The 20,222-nt window shown below is 36.4% G+C and overlaps 1 protein-coding gene across 8 annotated transcripts in view; it reads left to right on the top strand.

The window, feature by feature from the left end:
* The window catches only part of LOC114471999 (ras/Rap GTPase-activating protein SynGAP-like), a 75,339-nt gene that overhangs the window by 8,577 nt on the left and 46,540 nt on the right, over positions 1–20,222 (top strand). For 6 of the 8 annotated variants that reach the window (XM_028461026.1, XM_028461021.1, XM_028461025.1 and 3 more), the window contains 8 exons: positions 6,058–6,146; positions 6,264–6,385; positions 14,967–15,120; positions 16,073–16,171; positions 16,270–16,530; positions 17,608–17,943; positions 18,033–18,177; positions 19,876–20,020. In XM_028461026.1, coding sequence (XP_028316827.1) covers positions 6,102–6,146; positions 6,264–6,385; positions 14,967–15,120; positions 16,073–16,171; positions 16,270–16,530; positions 17,608–17,943; positions 18,033–18,177; positions 19,876–20,020 — 1,307 coding nt within the window. In that variant the 5' untranslated portion in view covers positions 6,058–6,101. The remainder of the gene's footprint in view (positions 1–6,057; positions 6,147–6,263; positions 6,386–14,966; positions 15,121–16,072; positions 16,172–16,269; positions 16,531–17,607; positions 17,944–18,032; positions 18,178–19,875; positions 20,021–20,222) is intronic. The other 2 variants (XM_028461024.1, XM_028461023.1) reach the window with 1 other exon arrangement.

Genomic DNA, 20,222 nt, shown 5'->3' with positions numbered 1-20,222 from the left:
TGACAAACTTTATATTTCACTTGGGATTTATAATTGGGTATACTCACATGTTATCATCTTATAAACTGTATATAAAAACCCCAAAACAAATACCCTACCATAGCCTAGCCCAGCTGAGCACTGTGAGTACAGCTTGGGTAAAGTTTACACTACGATGTGATTGTGTGAATTTAATGATAACTCGCATTGTTTCAACTTATTTTCCAAGTAAGTTAAAGTATGTCCACTCAACAAAGGTAAATTATTAATCTTCTGCCTTCATTTGGACTTAATAGAGCACTTTGATCCCCCTTGAGTGGCTCTAATGCTTTTTGCATTGTCATCTATTTAAGTGCAATACAAGGTGGTAATCCTCCAGTTCATTGGGAGCAATTTAGCATTCAGCGTCATGCCCAAGGGTACTTTGGCAGGTATAGCCTTGGAATCACTCCGCCATCTTCTCAATAAGAGGACAACCCAATTTAACACCCAAACCATGGCTGGCCCATTTCTATTCAGACTGAAATGGCAATTTTTAGACGTTACCTGCATCAAACAACCCAAACTGAAATTAATGAGACACTTAAACAAGAAAGCCATCTCCATGGAAAATGTAACTTGACAAGATTTTTCAGTATTTTTACTTCATATTCAAGCAGCTGCTGGGAGGTTAGTTGTGTGTGTGTGTGTGTGTGTTTCTTGGATGCTCTTCAGAGGAGCAGCAAAAATGTTCATCTTCAAGTTGTGGAAGGAACAATCAAATGCAAAACACCAACCGAGATGTCAGCACCACTCGACTCACAATTTAGTTTAGTTTGAATTCCAAGAATAAAACTTTGTTACATATTCAACTTTATTTGTATAGCGCAATTTACAACAATCATCTCAATGCGTATAAAGTATAAAATTCATAATAAGAGAGAAAAAACCCAAAAAGATCCACATGAACAAGCATTTAGCGACAGTGGGAAGAAACAACTCCCTTTTAACAAGAAGAAATCTCCGTTAGAACCAGGTTCAGAGGTGGCAGCCATCTGCCTCGAGTGGTTGAGGTTGGTGGACAGAAAGACAAACAGATCAGGATAGAGAGATAGAACATCAGAGTGTCTCAGACTAGTTGAGTGGTGAACCACAGATCATGAGCTGTCATCATCAGCTTCACGACACCTGAAACAAAGCAGAGAGAGAAGGGAGAGGAGAAGGCACTGACTGCAGAAAAACATAATGCAGTATTATCAAGTCTGTCTGCCTTGGCCTTGGGCCTCACTCCAAGTGGCCTAGTCAACACTTATTATAAAGGTGACGAATCTCTTCCCGTTTATTGGTAAGCTAACAGATCATTGAGGTACGTATGAACCCTAACCTAGATACACCTTTGGGATCAACTCAACAATATATTTAGCCAAGGTAGCTTGTCCGATTGTTTTGGAATCATTTTGTTATGAAACTGCTGTCCGATAGTTCCTATGTAACAATATTAACAATATATATATAACAATATTTAAATCTGACACTTCTCCAGCTGTTCCAGTCTTGTTGATCCTTTTCTCCCTTGTAGTACTTTAAAAAAAAAGACTCAGTCCAATAATATGCGAGTCTGCATTCTGATAGAGGCCAATGGGTAGCAGGGAACTGAAATGTTCCTGCTAACTGAGGAGGAAATGATACTCTAATGGAAATCAAGTTGAATATTTGTTGAGATGGAATATATTTGTAGTTTTGTAAATATTTGTGCCCTGGGTCAAACAGACTGTTCAGGTACTTTTATACATTTCAATGGAAAGCATCTGCTCTGACATTTCATTTTAATGAAATCCAATTCTATCAGCTGTGTCTTGTTTGGATTCCACTTCCTATGTCATTTCAGAGATGGCACAGGCTGTTCTTCGTACAGGGACGAGCAGGGAAACGGGTCTCTCGATTATTCTATCGTGAACTGATGTGGAGTGTTAAAAAGAAAAGATCCCAAATATGTACCAATAGAGATATTTAAGTTAAAGGTTGAGCATTTTTCCTCCAACACCTACACAGTCTTCCTCTGTGTCTTGCTCTGTTCCTGTATCTCTGTTAGCTAGAGGCGGCTGCCACCCACACACTCCATCCTAACTGCAATTTACATTTACAATCGCCTGTTCAAACACATCCATGCGTTCCTATGTGTCACGTTTCCTTAGTTCCCTGCACCATGCGGAGGATTGGAATTCTAAATCTTCCTCTGTATCTGATTGATTCTGTTGTGAGGGTTCGGCTCTGCTCGAAGCATCAGAAGAAGTGAGATGTTTTGTCTAGTTTACATGATTGGCAGACAGGTTCCCCTCACACAGCAGAAACACCGGATCTTGTAGGTTTTCAGCTTTTATCATCTTTACCCTGCCGTCGTGTGCGTATCAATCTTTATAGTTCAAGTGGGAGCCTTTGGAGTTGTTTCCATGGATACCAAACAATTAGCTGGAATTCAGAATAGAACATGTAGAGTCACTTATTTACGGGCTTATGGAGTGAGGAAATCAGTGCATGGCAGAGGGATAGCTTTGCTGTTGCAAAGAGAGGAAAAATGACTCCTTTTGGTTATGGCAAATGTTTTAATTAGGGCCTCAAATAATTAATCATGGGCATATTTTAAACACTCAACTTTATGTCAATCCGAAAAGCTACCATGTTTTCTCTAAAGAGTGTGTATCCTATAAATAGGGCCTCTGATTTTCTGTATTTGCGGTAAAACAGATGGAAAAAACAGAATTAAATTATTCTTTTTTTTAGTAATATTTCTCTTTTTGTTAAAAAACGAGCCCCATCATGGAACAGAAAACTCTCACATGCATGTTTTGGGACAATATCATTGACATTGATATTTTTCACTGAAAAACGGGTGATTGAAAGGACCAATATGATCAATTCCGATCATAATCGAGTTCAAAATCTCACGCTAAGTGTTGCGGTTTGTCTAGTAATCATTAGGGATGTAACGATTCACTCAACTCCTGATACGATTCGATTCATGATACTGGGTTCACGATACGATTCTCTTACGATTTATTTTACAAAATGGGACTGTAGACAAATATTTTTTTTTGGGAAAAAAACTAGAAAATACGGTACTATTTTCCTTTTATTTTTCATTGTCAAAAGAATTCCTTGATAAACTATTCAAAACAATGCAATTTAACTAAAAATAAATCTTGAATGAAATAAATAAAGGAATAATATAAATGAAAATGAAGCCTATTAATTTAAATTCTGGTTCGATAATAAACAATGCAAAACTGCATAATAGTTATTTTTCTTTTTAAAAGTGCAACTGAAAATGTATTTTGTGCCTTAACAATTGGACTTTAAAAAAAAAAAAAAACCGCGATTGCAATGATTTACGTCATATTTGTTTGGACCAGCAGAGGGCGCTGGTAACCCAGTGGTCGGTTGGCATGCAGATATCTTGCAGTGAAGAAGAGAAGCTATGCTAGCAGACAGAGCTAATAGAAAAACGTGACTTTTACAGATATTCAAGTAATATTACAGATATTCTTTCGGTGCTAAAGGGGTAATGAATCATTTATTAACATATTTAAGAGTAGAAGGCGGCCAGAAAGAAAGTAGTAGCAGACTCCGCCCGCCGCCTACACTTATGGATAGCGCCCTCTGCTGCTTAAAAAAAGTACTGCGATTCAATTTTCAGAAAATCGATATCAACCGTGATACCTATGAATCGATTTTTAACTGCCTTACGATTAATCGTTACATCTCTAGTATCAAGTCATCCTGTGATTGAAATTGAATGCATGGCTTAATCTGAAATGTGTTTTTAATGTGTTGTGAATCAACAAGTGGTTCAGAATATTATCACTGCATTCAAATCTGAATTGGCACTGGTACATAGACGGGTTTAGTTGGTGCATTAGCTGAACTGGTGATGAGTTTAACAGGTTGACACGTCACAGCAGAAGCATCTCCAGTCACATGGCTGCTTGGGATTTCATGCAAAACATGAGGTTCATTTGCCGATTGGCAGTAATTTAAGGTTTCCCAAATATTGTTTTGGGACCAAATCACGCATTTCCAGGGTATTTTCCCACATTAAACGGGTGGCTGAGGGACTAGCAGTATGGCTAACGCTGTTTTTGTGACGTAAAGTTGCGGGAGTTCAGCCTAACCATCCCATTTACGTAAATTCTCTGAAGCATATAAGATATAAAATAATAACAGTAGTTGACTCTATTAACCTATTTAGCATGTTTGGGAAGTGTTACAACCAGTAAAGTCATCTAAATGGGGTACAATAATGAAACAGAAAAGTGTAAAGTAATGCTGACGTGACGTGGAAATGGATAAACGCTAAAAGAACGTTTGGGAAATTGAGGCCCTCGTCAATAAGCCATAACATTATGGCCACAATTGCTGAAGTTGTATCTGTTAAGTACATGGAATGTATTGATTGTAAGACAACATTGAACCAACATTAAATTGAGTTTGAAAAGGGCTGAGCGAGTCGTTATGGGCCGGAGCCGCTGTTCATATGAGGTGTTATCATTCTCCAGTAGCAAGTGTTTACCAAAGGTTGTCAAAGGTATGACACTAGACAAACTAGTGCAGCTCAATCTTATAAAAAAGTTTATTCCTAGTGTAATAGAAAGGTGTAGGAACGAATCTTTAGCTAGCGTAGCCACAGACAAATCTAGATGACTCAGGGTTTGACGTCCAGCCGTTTGCTTCACTTGCTAAAGTTAGACGTTAGACTACACATTTTACAGCAGAAAATATTGTGTAAATGTAAATGTGTGATATTGTCATAAAACATCCGGTAGCTATTATCATTTCCGTCAAGTTTGTCATATTACATCATGTTATGACCAACCGTTTACAGAGGAAAATTGCAGGTGAATGCAATTTATTTTTCCAAAAACATGCATGCGAGTGTTTATTCAGTGCCATATTGCTTGTGATTGTATTTATGCTTTATTTTGTTAAAAAAAAAAAAAACATTTTAGGAAGGGGATTTTGTCTTTTCATTTCATTTTCCACAATCACTGGAAAATCCTTGGCTCTACACACTGACCCATGAATGGTATTTCACAAACAAACATACCCTCCTGGATTGAACTCAAAACTTTTGCGTCAACTTGTTTAAATTTGGATGATTGTTTGCTGGTGAGTCACTGTATCGCCGGTCTTCTAATTTAGTTCCCTCATCAATTGTTTCATTGGACTTTGATATAAAAGAGATCATAAATAGCTTCTTCTGCAGACAACACGCCGGACTGTTTCACAGTTTCTCAGTGTCTTTGTTCTTTGTGTTTTTTCCCAGGCGTGGCTGTAACTGTGTGTGTTCTTGTTAGTGTTGATCTTCAGCTTCAGCTTCACTGTCCTCATGTCTCGCTGTTTAAAGTTTTTTCTCCTGTTGTTGTTCGCGATAATGTAAGAATTGAAAATAAGGAGAAAAGCATTTATTCATGTTGACCGGAAGAAAAAAAAAATGCATTCTGTGCAATACATGATCATTTTCTATAATGTAAAAAAGGATGACAAAAAAGTTATTTTTTCTCACTTCTGTTTTTTTTTTCATTATTTTGATATGAATAATAAGTTGGATAAAAATGTTTACACACACAAGTACATAGTTATGAAATAGTAAAATACATTAGGTTCATTTGAAATTATTCTTTATAATTAATCCTCATTTATAAATACCAGTCTTTTAATATTTTTAAAAGGCAACTCAACTTATTTTTCTATTGTTTATGATCCCCTTTATTTGATCATTTATTTGAAATATTTAAGTGTTTTGTATGTTCTGTTCTGATATTTGTGTCATTTAACACAATATTTCATTCTTTAAAGATCTATTTCAAGACGTTTGTCCAAGGAAAAAGATTATTATTAGTTAATTTATTCAGTATTGTATTTTTGTTTACATTTTTAGGGAGTCTTTATGTTGTTTCGATGATACTTTATAGGTGATTTTTAAATATAACTAACAAACCAAATATCAATTCAAGAGAATTACATTTAGGAAGTTGTGCTTTCATGTTAAAATGTTTTAAAATTTAGATTCTCTTGTGATTAATCAGTATTTTCTTCTCATAGACCAATCTCGCAGGGCAAGTTTTGCCTCTGCAAGACAGTCAAGTATGGAGACCCCTCCCAATACAACTCCGCAGCCTTTCAGGCAGCCGGTAGGTTACACAAGATGTTATCTGTCTGTGCGCAAGGAATCGACAGTGAATAGTTTTCTTGGTTTACTGTTTAGAACAATGCTTCAGCCTTTAAATAATGCCCACTGTCTGTTTTAGAGTTTTCTCAATCGGAGGCTGAAGGGTTCCATCAAGAGGGCAAAAAGTCAGCCCAAACTGGACCGGACCAGCAGCTTCAGACAAATGATTCTGCCCCGGTTTCGGAGTGCGGACCAAGAGAGGTAAAAAAAAGAATCACATTTTTGACAATATTGTACTCTTTATCCTTGACTTTCTCTAGACCAAACTCTTATATTTAGCTTAACAGAAAATCGATTTCATCATATTTATCATCTTGGCAACTCTTACATAATGGGATTTGATTTGCTATATATGGTGCTCTAGTTATGACTGCAGCAGTCCCAAAGTGCTTTACACTATCAGCACATTCACTCACCGGTGGTGACCATTGGGAGCAGTTTAGTGTTCAGTGCTTTGCCCAAGGGCACTCTGACACACAGGTAGGTATTTGCTTTATAATGATCCCCCAACCTTTTGTTTAGAAGCCATTTTCACCACATACAGTTTCATTAGTACACAGCATTTAGGGATTTGGAGACAGTATAAACAGTGTATATATGAACATTTAATTAAAAAAAAAAAAAAAAAAACACTGAATTAATAACACACTGAAATGATCATAAAGCGCAGTAACCGATAATATATTTGTATTCCTTGCATTTCTTATTGTTTTTTTTTTTTAAACTTTTACATTTAATGTAAAGCATCACATGCAGCGCTGGCAGAGAGAGACTGGAATGACATTCGGCAAACATCCCATACTGGAACTGAATCCTAGTTCTGAACATTCAATAACAACAGTCTCGGTACAACTAATTATAGTACTTTGGAAGCCAGACACTTCAAAGCACATCTAATAGCTGCATGTTCACTGAAAAATGAGGTACTTTTTTCTATTTTATCCATAGAAAAATGTTCTGCTTTTTAGTCCAGGATGTTGTTGTGTCCTGCAGAAATGTTGTGCATACACAAGCAGAAAAAGTCAAATACAGGCACTAAATCAGATATATGACACCGTGTGTGTACTGTATATAACTCGTAACTATGAGCAGCATCTGAACATAATTGGATACATTATCTTTGACTGATGGCTAAACATTTGCCCTCTGGTTCTGTAAATGACAATAAATACAGCACTAACACACACTTGGGATGTGCTCAACTCTCTCTGTCGCCATGGTTCCACATACTGTATATGATGGACAGACCGTTTAAAATGACACATTTCACTTTGAGTGATTATTAGGTATTGTTTGACACAAGTGGAAGAGTTTCTCATTGGAGTAATTGTAACCCTAATACATGATCAAAAAGGGAAACTAAAAATATTTGCCTATTTCTCATTGATCGAGACAATGTTGCAGCTTTCACCAGATATCGGATATTCAACTGTAAAGGGAGAGTCCATTTATATTTCATAAGGAGCAGTTCAACTCTAATTGCAAGAATAGAAGAGTTTTATTTAGTCCGTTTCATTAATAAATAATACGTCTCATCATGTGCAAATAGACTTCAATTTGTACACTGAGTGTATTTTTATATCCTTTTAATCATGCTTTCATTTTCATATTATAGCACTTTTAAATGTTTGATGTGTAGCTTAGCCTTCATAAAATGTGTGCATGTGGTAGCAGTTTCATGTAGCCACGGAATTCCAAGGTTGTGAATAACCTGTATCTAGTCTAGTCTTTACTAGTGCAGCCATCACTTACAAAAGCTTTTTAAGAAAAATATATATATAATTATATATTTTTAGTGAGCAAAGCTCTTGGATGTAAAAATGTCTTATTTTACTTTATTAAACATATTTTATGTACAAATAAACCCACCTTAAGGCCTTAAGACAAAACCTCCAGCCCGTGGGCCAAATCTGACCCCGTAGAACACACGTGTCAAACTCAAGGCCCGGGGGCCAAATCTGGCCCTTCAGAGCATCCGATTCGGCCTGCAGGAGAAAGAGAAAATGACAGAGAAAACACGAATCATTGTGTAAATGAGCAAATATTTCAATTGTGAATTAATGTTGAAAGAACTCTTAATTTTTCCAAAATCCTGCCATATTTCCTCAATTTATTCCACAAAATCTCCCCAAATTAAATAAAAATTGGTAAAAAAAAAAAATGTGTTTCTGTGCTAAGATATTATTGATGCCTTCCATACTTTATGTCTAATTTATAACTAAAAGTGCAAACTTGGGCACATTAATGTTGAAATTGGTCGTTTTCCCGCCAAAAACCTGCGGCCCACTTGTGATCAAACTGGTCCGTATTTGGCCCTTGAACTAAAATAAGTTTGACACCCCTGCTGTAGAACATCCAATGTGGTACGCAGGAGAAAAGACACAATAACATAATTTAAATTGCCAACTAATTCAGTTTGTACATATCTCAGTCCCTCCAAAAACACAGAATCAGTGACACTCCACAATATTTTTCCTCACATTATTCCACAATATTTCCCCAAATCAGTTAAAAATCAGCCTCAAAATCAAGGAAATTTAAAGTGAAGCTCTTACGTGGACTTATTGCTTTGATATTGTCACGCCTTACTTATCTTGAAGAACAAACTAGGTCACATTAATGTCGAGATTTGTTTTCCCGCCTAAAATCCGTGGCCCACTTAAGATCAAACTCCTCCGTATTCGTCCTCTCAACTAAATGAGTTTGACAGCCCCTGTGTCTAGACAGTTTACAAAGACATCTAATATAAATAGGCCGATCTGGTTTCAGAGGAAACGAGCTTTGGACCCTCATTTCAGCTGCAGTTATGGAAATTTCTACTTTTGGGCTATTAGGACAACCAATAACAGGTAAAGTGTGGGTGGCATTTATTAGACATCAGATACGTCGTCAAAGATGATGCATAATAGGTTTAAAACCAGCCAAGGGGACCACTATGTGGGCAAGGCTCTTCAGCGCGCATTGAAGAGACAAAAGCAGGCTCGGATGAAGAGGTGCAGAAATGCAAATTCCTGATATGTTTCATGTGGGGCTTACACATTAATGAGCAAGTGTGTATAATATCATGGCAATAACTACTAGTAATTGACAAGATAACATTCAATAATATACTTACACATTTTAAAATCAGGCTAATCTTTTTATTGCTCGCTGTATATTGCTAAAATAAAGTTTGATCCAGTGGTGAGCTCAGATTGGAACCAAATTAGCGTTTGTATGGAGAATAGTTAGTACTGTCATTGGTTTAGTGTTAGGAATTGGTAATCAGGTTATTACATTGTTATTAAAGCATTGTTTTATCATTGTGAAAGGCCTATATTTAAGTACTGTACATTTCTTTGTTATTACCTCCACCTAGGAGGTCATATTTTCACTAGCGTACATTTATTTGTTTGTTTATTCACAGGATTACGTCAAAAGTAGGCCTGGGCAATATATCGTGATTCAAGATATATCAAGATTTATATTTTGACGATATAGAAAATTACAATATCGCCTAGAACAATGTTTGTGTCTTTATTTTATAGCTTATTTTGTATTAAATTAATGAAAAACACTGTTAAGTGGATTGCTGAGTGAGTTCTAACCCAGACCTACCCCTAAAAAAGCCACACTACAATACTCACTCACACATGCTGTCCCTTATAGGAGAGAAAAAGCCAAAAGTGGCACATATAGAGCAGCTGTTTGTTAATAAATGTGCCATGGGGGCCTTCAGCAAATTTAACCCAGAAAATGATTGAGATTTATATTATATATTGTTATTTTGAGAAAAAATATCAAGGTATGAATTTTAGTCCATATTGTCCATCCCTAGTCAAAAGTGCGTAACAGAATTTGACAAACTTTTCAACCAAAGATAGATTCCATTAAATTTGGTGGGGATCTGGATCAATATACTGATTTTGAATCAGTTAAAAAAACAAAAAAAACAAAGCCATTCATTCATCATTGGTGAAATTAATTGGCCGATCTTTCTGAAATTTTGCGCATTTTTTAGAGATTGTTCATAAAGATAGGGGTGCCTTGTATTGTTATTAATGGGGATTGAAATTTCTTCCAAGCCTTTAAAGTAGGAATCTGGCAATGAGGATATTTGGCACCTGGCGGAGGCTTGTTTTTGAGTATTTTAACTTGAAACAAGCATAAAATGGCTCCATTTGCATTGCTATATTTTTAAAAACGTGTTTGCAGAGTGTGGAGGAGGGTGTAGAAACAGCTTCTTAGCGTAATTCATCCAGGCTATTATCGCTTCATTTTATCTTTGCATGTTCTCCCCTTTTTTTTGGGTAGTGTGGTGTGTGTGTGTGTGTGTGTGGGGGGGGGGGGGGGGGGGGTGTATGTATGCAGTTAAGTTAAGAATCTCTTTTTTGATTTTGGAAGTTAATGTGCATGTGCCCACGACGATTAATCCCTGTGTGTTACAATTCTCCAGTGACCTGATAATGATGTACAGAAGGAGGATGGATGATGAATGCACGGTCGTTGAAGCAATTCCTTTCAAATACTGATATTGTATTCATCCATGTCAACATTAGATGGTTTATCCATCTACCTCAGTAATCTGATCATGAAACTGAAATCTTCTGTTTCTGACGGTAAATCTCCCTCTTTCTACACCCTTCACTCTAACGTGGCTCCTCATCAACCGCTCTGACAAAAGCTGTGCTGAATGAAAGCCGCTGCCTTTAGTGATGGCTTCACAGATGGCTTCAGCCTGCTTTCAGGCACCCAATGCAGATATTCATTAGAGTGATATTAATAGCAGCATTACAAAAACACTTTATGCCTTTGATGCCACGCCACCATCACTACGGTTTCATGTCACAAAAGGAAAATGAAAGCAACTTAATGTTACCGAAACATTTTAAGTGTAAATTTAAAAAAACGAAAAACAATCCAAAAAAATACCACTAACCTTCTATGTTCATGTTCAAACAATTAAAAACTAGTAAAATTTTGGGTTATATTCAATCTTTTTTTTATTACATTTCGGGCTCAGCACTTTTGTTATATTATTGACCATTTATTACATTCCCAGTTTTATTATTATTTTTTGAATAACAATAAAGGTTCCATTGTCCTATCCTGACTCCCTCTTCCCTGTTCCCTTCCCTCTCACCTAGGTGTAACACTACCCTTTTTTTTTTTAATATTCTCCCTTTAATAAAGTTGTTCTTATTCTTCCTTAGGGAGGGATGGTGATGGTCACAATTATGCAATAAAATAAAATTGCAATAATAAAACATAGCTGTCGTGAAAAGATTGCATGTGCAGACAAGGTGAATAAATAAATAAAAATCTGCATGAAGCAAGAAACGGATCTGGGGTTTTTCTACCCTACAGCTTGAATTATAACTGTTTTCAGTTAAATGTTCCCTTAATGCTATTTTAAGAGTTCAACATGGCATATCGCAGGCGTTTTTAAACATGTGGAAAGAAATCAATGCGACCTCAATACTGGCATATGTGAGGTGTTCTCCGATATTCATACGCCCCTCCTCCACAATCTTGAGACTTAACTGGAGGATGGAGGAACCTGGCTATATAGAAAACCTCTACTTTAACCATTTTGAATTAAAGTCTCCAAATCTCATTCAATTTGTATTTTAAAGAAGCTAAAGCATAGGCCCATAGGAACAAATGTAACGTAAACAGCTTATCTTTGTACTCTGAAAATGATATTTTATATCTAATTTCTTAATTAAAATGATGATGTCATCGTGCACTTACCAAGTTTCCGTCTGTGTGACGGGACGGATGGGGAGGATATATCTTGCAGCTCTGCAGGCTGTCGCAACAGCTGCTTCTTGTTTTGTCTTCTGAGCCGAGGTCATATCCCCGTAGATTTCATGCTAGTGTTATGAAAATTTGATGCAGTCCCTCACACAAGCCAGTCACGATACACACATGGGGAACGACAAGGAAAACATAAGGAAAAAAAAAAACAAGAGGAAGAACTAGTGCTGACTGAACACTTCTCCATTCGCGGGAGATGCAAAATAGACATTTTTGGGGCAGGTGTGTTTATCATCGCGGAGGGATGAGGAATGCGCAATTTAAACAAAGAGAAAATAGCTTTGTTTTGAAGTATAATCAAGGTTTTTCTATGAGTTTAGACCCAGATATATTAACCCAAACTCAAGAACTTGGGTTCATGTCCCTCGTGGAGTCGGGATCGTCCTGTTTCTCCCTCGAACCACAGCCGCTCACCGCTGCTCAGACAGCTGCCATGACAGCCTGCTTTGAGTTCTGCCCACACACGTACGCACGCACACGCACGCGCGCACACACACGCACACACACACACACACACACACACACACTAGTGGTTGAATTGACTTAGCTGCAAACCCACTGTGTCCAACGTCAAACTTGTGTTTTCCAACGCAGCTGTTCTGCCTCGGCTGCCAAGTTGGTTTAACAGAGGATTTTTCATTTACTGCACTCTGCGACGACAACGTTAGCTCCTCAAATTAGGATGATTAACTGTTCCTCAGATCAACATTCAAAATTCCCTTGAATTAGCGCTGATTATTTAATTTATGCTCATCACTTGATCCTAAAAAGCTTCCACTCATTTCTGTAATCTTGCAATTTTACTTCTTTTATTGAATGTTTGGTTAGAACAGTGTTTAGGGATATGCGATAGCACTAACGGGGGGTACTAATAATAATAATAATAATAATAATAATATAAAAGCCATAGTAAGAAAGAAAGAACCCAACAAGATCCACATGAACAAGCATTTAGTGACAGTGGGAAGAAAAAACTCCCTTATTTTGTTTTTATAACAGGAATAAATCTCATCTGTCTCGACTGGTGAAGTGAAAGCATTGAAAATATGGGTTTATAATGTTTAGTTTTTAGTAAAAATGATAATCATAATGACGATGATGTAAATTATCTTGATTGGAACATGAACAGAAAATACAAGAGTCAGTCTTGGTCCCACACCAGGCGGAGAATGACCGGAAATAATGAAAACTTTAGAAATAAATGTATTTCGGAGGCACAAAATACAGTTTTATTTTACTTATTTACAAAGTTAGATTCTTTAAAATTCCTTCATGACGCTTTCTAGCTGTTTTTTCCGAGTATTCTGATCAAAATGTTATAGTTGGACAAAGGGGGTACTTGGATTTAGAAATAGGAGGAAGGGGGTACCTAAGCCAAAAAGCTTAGAGAACCACTGGGTTAGAAAACTCTGGATTTTTTTATTGCAAAAAAATGAAATATGGACAGACAAATTATAAATACCTAAATATTCATGTGTACTATTGCTATTAAATAATAATCTACTTTAGGAAAATAGGGGTAGAAATTACAGGATATTTCACGATACCTCATAGAAAATGTATTTTCATTAACTTTTTCCAGAAACGGACAAATATAACAGCAATATAAGGACAGGCTCTATCTCAGTAACTGGAAGGGAAACACACAAGACATCCTTCAGATATAATGTTCTTAATCTTTGTCTCACTTGTCACTGCCTTTCTGTGAAACACAATACGATTCTTTGCCACAGTTTTCCATTCGCCCTGCTGACCTTGCACCGTGTTAAAGAAAATCTAACTTGGCCTCTCAGCCCTCGTCCCCTCTTCGTGTGTCTCTTGATAGAGCTGCCCTTCTCTAAAGGTTACTGCACAATCAGCCCGTTTCCCTTCCTCACTCTGCTGCTTTCTATAACTGCACTTGAGCTCTCAGGTGCTCCTGTTTGTGTCTGTTCTTCCCCAGCTGGAGATTTTAAGCTTTATTTTTAGCCTAAATAACTGGGCTACCAACAACATGATAAACAACAATGACAGTACTGTACATGCTAATCAAAGGAGACTAAAGAAACAAGAACTATCATCGTTGGGATCAATTACGTTCTTCAGTTACAATTACGTTACGATTACAGTGACATGCATTTTTCCAATTACAATTAAATCACAATCATTTTTAAATTGCAATGACGTTCTCAATTACTAAAGTTCAATTACAAATACAATTAATCACGTATCACATAATCACAATAAAAGTTAACCTTCATCTTGTGTTAGCTTTCTGTTAGCATCTCTTATGATAATTGTTTTTTTAATTCTGCTGTAAAATACACAAAAAGCACATATCTATAAAATAAAACATCTAATTTATTTCCCATCTATTGATTTCCTTGTTAGGCTTCCTAATCAATGAACGTATGACTTCTTTGTGTCATTATACCCCTTGATTTGAAATGTTTTAATGGTAAAAAGAGGGAAAGCTTGATATGAAACATATTTTATTTATTCTTAACTACATATGTGTAGAACTTTACATAGAACTGTATCCTGATCCTCTTGTTTTGCATTAAATTATAGTTGACAATTTTTTATAGAATTTTTAAGGCAATTACAATTACAAAGTCAATTATCTAAACCCATTTTCAATTTAATTACAATCATGACAGCAACAGATTTTTTTTAAATTATAATTACAATTATATTTATGCCATAATTGTAATTAATTATCAATTATGTGTGTACAATTATAATTGACCCCAACCCTGAGACCTATTGTCCCTAAATGAATGTTTCTGACACAGTTTGTGGTTTAATAGAGAACCAAAACTAGTGTCACGTGAACCAAGTCAACATCAAACAGAAATCTCATTGTCTAACTTTACTTTGAAAATAAATAAATAAATACGTTCTCTCTGAAGTGACACCTGGGCAGATGTTTTGGAGTTGCACTGATTGATGTTTTTAATGAAATGAAAGAAGTTAATATAATGATGTCTCCTTGTTTCACTAGGACACGCTTGATGCAAAGCTTCAAAGAATCCCATTCCCACGAGTCCCTCCTGTCTCCGAGTTCTGCTGCAGAAGCTTTGGACCTTGTTTTAGATGAAGATGCCATAATTAAACCTGTTCACTCCAGCATTTTAGGACAAGAGTATTGCTTTGAGGTGAGGCAGCTGGAAAAACAATTCCTTTTTTCTATTAAAGAGTAGCCACACCCCGAGGTTTTGGCTGACATGCGTCTAGGCTGGATATATAAGATAAAAAATGCCTTGATTATGGGCAGGGCTACTGGAGCAGTTATGACACGCCCAGTCTATACTATAAAATTCATGCTATGCTAACTACCTACTCAATATACAGGAGGTCTCTAAACACAATTGTCTTAATCCAACCTACTCAGTCAACAGGTGCTTTATATATATATATATATATAAAGGGGCGGAGCCAACAGTGCTGGTTCGTTGCATAAGAAGCCACCAAAACGTCACAAACAAACATTCTCAGCCAATAGCAATTTTTCACTCGTACATTTTTACAACAAAATATGCCAAATTGGACAAGAGTTGGACGAGGATCAATCAACAACACCATTTATTCAGGAAAGCTTATAAGTGTTAAATCTTCAGTAGTTTTATTGTGTTTTTAAATGTAGCACTTTGAGATTCCTTGGAATGAAAAGTGGATTATAAATTAAATTTATTATTGTTATTATTATTATTATAACACTACATTTGATTTCAGTGATTTTGGAGTTTAGTTACTCTTGTTTTGATTTCATAAACATTCCTGAGAATCTTAAATAAAATATATTTTATGTTCTTCTTTTCAGAATAGTTACAGTTTCTAATTATTTTAGTTTTATCTTTTGTTATTTCTGGGTACATTCTCTTACTTTAAGATTTAATGTTTAATATTTATCTATTTAATCATCTTTTACTGTGATATATTTCATTTAAAATCATTGCACTCACCTTATTATTATTAAAAAAAAAAAAAAAAAAAAAACATTAATTATTCTTGTTTTTTCTTATGCGCTTTGCCGAGGGTGGAGTAGATTGATTGAACCACTCTTAGTTGTTTTAATTCCAATACTGAATGATGAGGTCCTGTTTGCAGGTAACCACCAATTCAGGAACTAAATGTTTTGCCTGCCGTTCAGCTTCAGAAAGAGACAAATGGATTGAAAATTTGCAACGAGCCGTCAAACCCAACAAGGTAGACACCTGGTGAAACGCTGCTCCCCCTCCCCCCACAACCATCTCAACAAATGAATCGAGAATGTGATGATAAGGACAGCTATAATAGAGTAACAGGACTCTCCGTTTCATTTTCAGGATAATAGCAGACGGGTGGACAATGTGCTCAAGTTGTGGATCATAGAAGCTCGAGACCTTCCCGCTAAGAAACGCTACTATTGTGAGCTGTGTTTGGATGACATGCTTTACGCGCGCACCACCAGCAAACCCCGAACTGACACGGTGTTCTGGGGCGAGCATTTTGAGTTCAACAATTTACCCACCATCCGTAGCCTTCGTTTTCACCTCTACAAGGAAACGGACAAAAAAAGACGCAAGGTAAAAAGTGTCTTTGTCCTTAAATAATCTAAACATTTGGCAACACTTTATGTGAAGTTTTCTACATAAAGGCTGACATTACACTGTCATTATTATGACCTGATACCTGATACGGTGTCATGAAGGCTGTCAATAAGTGTCGTTCATTACCCTAACCCCTAACCAGGGTTGGGTTCAATTACATTTTTGAGTTACAATTACGTTTTCAATTACCCATGTTCAAATATAATTCAATTACGATTGTAGTGACCGTCATTTTTTCCAATCATTATTAAATTCTAATAATTTTTTATCCTAAAAAAGTCAATTACAATTACGTTCTCAATTACTAAAGTTCAATTACAAAGAATCACAATTACTGAGCCTGAAATAAATAACCTTATAAAAGTTAACCTTCCTCTTGTTTTAGCTTTTTGTTAGCATCTCTTATAATAACTGGTCCTAAATCAGCTGTAAAAAACACTAACAACAAATATCATATCATCTCATTTATTTCCTATCTATTGGTTACCTTATTAGGCTTCCTAATCAATAAAAACATAGGTTTTAATATTTTTGGCGTGGGCATCGGAGCCTTTTTTGTGTCAGTATACCCCTAGATTTATTTTTTTTTAAATGGTAAAATGTGGGAATGCTTGACACTGTACTTAAAACTGTTACATTGTGTCCCAGTTTAGCAATAAATTATGATTGACAATTTTTACGGAATTTTAATGGCAATTACAATTACAAAGTCAATTATGTAAACTCAATTTGACAGCAACAGGTTTTTTTTTTAAAATTACAATTTCAGTTATAATTACGTCACAGTTGTTAATTATCAATTACGCGATTACAATTAATAATACTTGACCCATAACCCTACCTAACCTCACTAGATCCCTCCACCTTACCCAAAAAATGCCAACATAGCTCCAAAGATGTCATCATTTACCGAAAGGTGTCATTATTGAGCCAACGACACTTAATGACAGCCATTATGACACCTTATTCATGCTTATGTATAAAACTTCAAGTAAAGTGTTACCAAACATTTATATATATTTCTAAAGCTATTCTCTACTTGCTGGTATCTAGGAGAAAAGTACGTACCTTGGCCTTGTCAGCATCCCCATATCCAGCATCACTGGTCGCCAGTTCGTGGAGCAGTGGTACCCAGTCATCCAGTCCAGTGTTCTGGCCAAAAGCGGCGGCGTTGGAAGCACCAAAGTAATAAACGCCTCACTGCGTGTCAAGTCTCGCTACCAGACGATGAACATCCTCCCGATGGAGCTGTACAAGGAGTTTGCCGAGTACATCACCAACAACTACCGAACACTGTGTGCTGTTCTGGAGCCGCTGCTGAGTGTGAAGAGCAAAGAGGAGGTGGCGTTTGCTCTGGTGCACATCCTTCAGAGCACAGGGAAGACAAAGGTAACCTAAAGGTCAAACTTGGTTGGTCTTTAGAGTTTTAATATTTGCTGCTAACACCTCTCGGTTCTTGAAATGATCTCCTTACTCAGGAGTTCCTGTCAGACATGGCGATGTGTGAGGTGGATCGATTCATGGACCGCGAGCACCTGATCTTTCGGGAGAACACACTCGCCACGAAGGCTGTGGAAGAGTACCTCAAACTGATTGGTCACAGATACCTCAAGGAAGCAATAGGTAATGCAGTGTATGTGTGTGTTTAGTCCTGAATGATGCAGAGCTGCGTATTGAAGCACATTAAACGGTTCCATCAAAGCTATAGAACCCAGTGTCAAACTCAAGGCCCGGGGGCCAAATCCGGCCCATTAGACCAGCGGTTCTCAAACTTTTTTGGCTCAAGTACCCTCTTTTTTCTTATTTCTGAATCCATCCAAGGATCCCCTTATGTCCGACTACAACACTTTGCTCAGAATTCTGTAAAATAAAATAAAAAGTGATAAAAACACATTATAAAGAATCTCATTTTGTAAATAAGTGGAAAGAAGCTGTATTTTATGCCTTTTTTGGATCGTGACCCTATTTTGATATCAAAAATTTCTGGTGACCCCAAATACATTTTTTTCTTGAATTAGTTTTTGATAATGTTTTTTTTTTTTTTTTTAACTGCATTTTAGTTGAACTACATTCACAAAGTGAAAGTATAGAAATACAGTTATTTAAGAGTGTGCCGAATAGATTTATTTCTATTGTTTTTGGTCTTATCGCGCCTACGGTGTTACCACTTCATCTGTTAATTCTCCACTCTCTCTCTCTCAAGTGCCATCACATAAACCTAGGGGTACACGTACCCCCATTTGAGAAACACTGCTTTAGACTACTCTAGTTTGGCCCATAGAAGAAAATTAAAAAGACAGAAAAAACATACATTTTTGTCTGAATTGCCAAATAATTCAGTTATAATAACAAATGCTGTACAGTCATCTTAAATCTCATAGACCTCAATTTTCCTGAAATAATTTCACATACTTTCCCCAAATTAATTATTAATAGGTCACAAAATAATGAAATTTAAAAGAGTAAATCCTGGCATCTGTCACGTATTACCTGATATTGTCATACTTGACAATACGAGATGATACATACTTTACGTGTCATTTATGCGTTGTGTAAAGTGCAAACTTGGGGACATTAACATCCAGTTCATATTTGTCCCCTGAACTAAAATGAGTTTGACACCCATGCTATAGAACATAATGTATTCCCACGTGAACCATTCCAACCATTTAGGTTCTGACATCATTTATCTTTAAACTCTATTTGATATTTGTGGCTCTTTCTTCTTTACATTGTTTTATCCCACAATGTATTGATCTCATGGTAAAGACAAATAGTTACAACAATAGCGATATGCTAAGTGACCTTTATGCTGTTGAACTTTTGTGGCATTTCAGACGTGTTTTGTGTTTTCTAGCAAGCAAGCTTTGCATTGTGGGAAAAGCTGAACCGTGCCTACTTTGTCTTCTGCCGTTTGTTTTTCTTTCTAAGACTAGCTTCAGCGTTCACTGTGAAACACTTGTTTTCTCATTACTGGATGAAAGCGTAAGCTGTCAAAAAGAAACCTTGTACTGCATTGCATTCCTGCGCACAGTCCTTTTTTAAAATTAAGATTTTGTGCGCAGGAAACAAACAAACTGTCAAAAATTACAGAACAGCAATTTGGAAAAACACTAGAAGCCAATAAATAATAACATGCTGTTCAGTTTTAGCTTGCATTTCAGAATTGTTTTATTCATACTATAGTGCTGCGATACATTTTGTATTCATATAGTAATATGTAATTGTTCACCAAGGTAAACGTGACATTCCTTAGAGGTACAACATTGTTTCTGTGATTGTGTTAAAACTGTGAGGATAGTGTGATTTTTGGGTTTTCAGGTGACTTCATACGAGCTTTATACGAGTCTGAGGAAAACTGTGAGGTGGACCCGATGCGAGTCCCACCGTCGGTCCTCGCTGATCATCAAGCCAACCTACGCATGTGCTGTGAGCTTCTGCTCTGCAAGATCATCAACTCTCTCTGGTCAGTTTCACCCATGCCATGTAGAAGCAGATACTACGGTTTGTGTATCTGAGCCCTGCCAATCCCTCCAACTTTATGTTTCAACTTTTTATTTCCAGAAAAAAAAAGGTGCATTACAAAGTAGGGCTGCTCAATTATTCAAAATTTGATTACGATTTTGATTATTACACCCAATGATTACAAAATAACATAATTGAGAATA

Source organism: Gouania willdenowi, chromosome 11 (assembly GCF_900634775.1).
Source record: "Gouania willdenowi chromosome 11, fGouWil2.1, whole genome shotgun sequence".
NCBI lineage: Eukaryota > Metazoa > Chordata > Actinopteri > Blenniiformes > Gobiesocidae > Gouania > Gouania willdenowi.
Note: the sequence above shows the minus strand (reverse complement) of the source record. Positions and strands in the feature narration are given on the sequence as shown.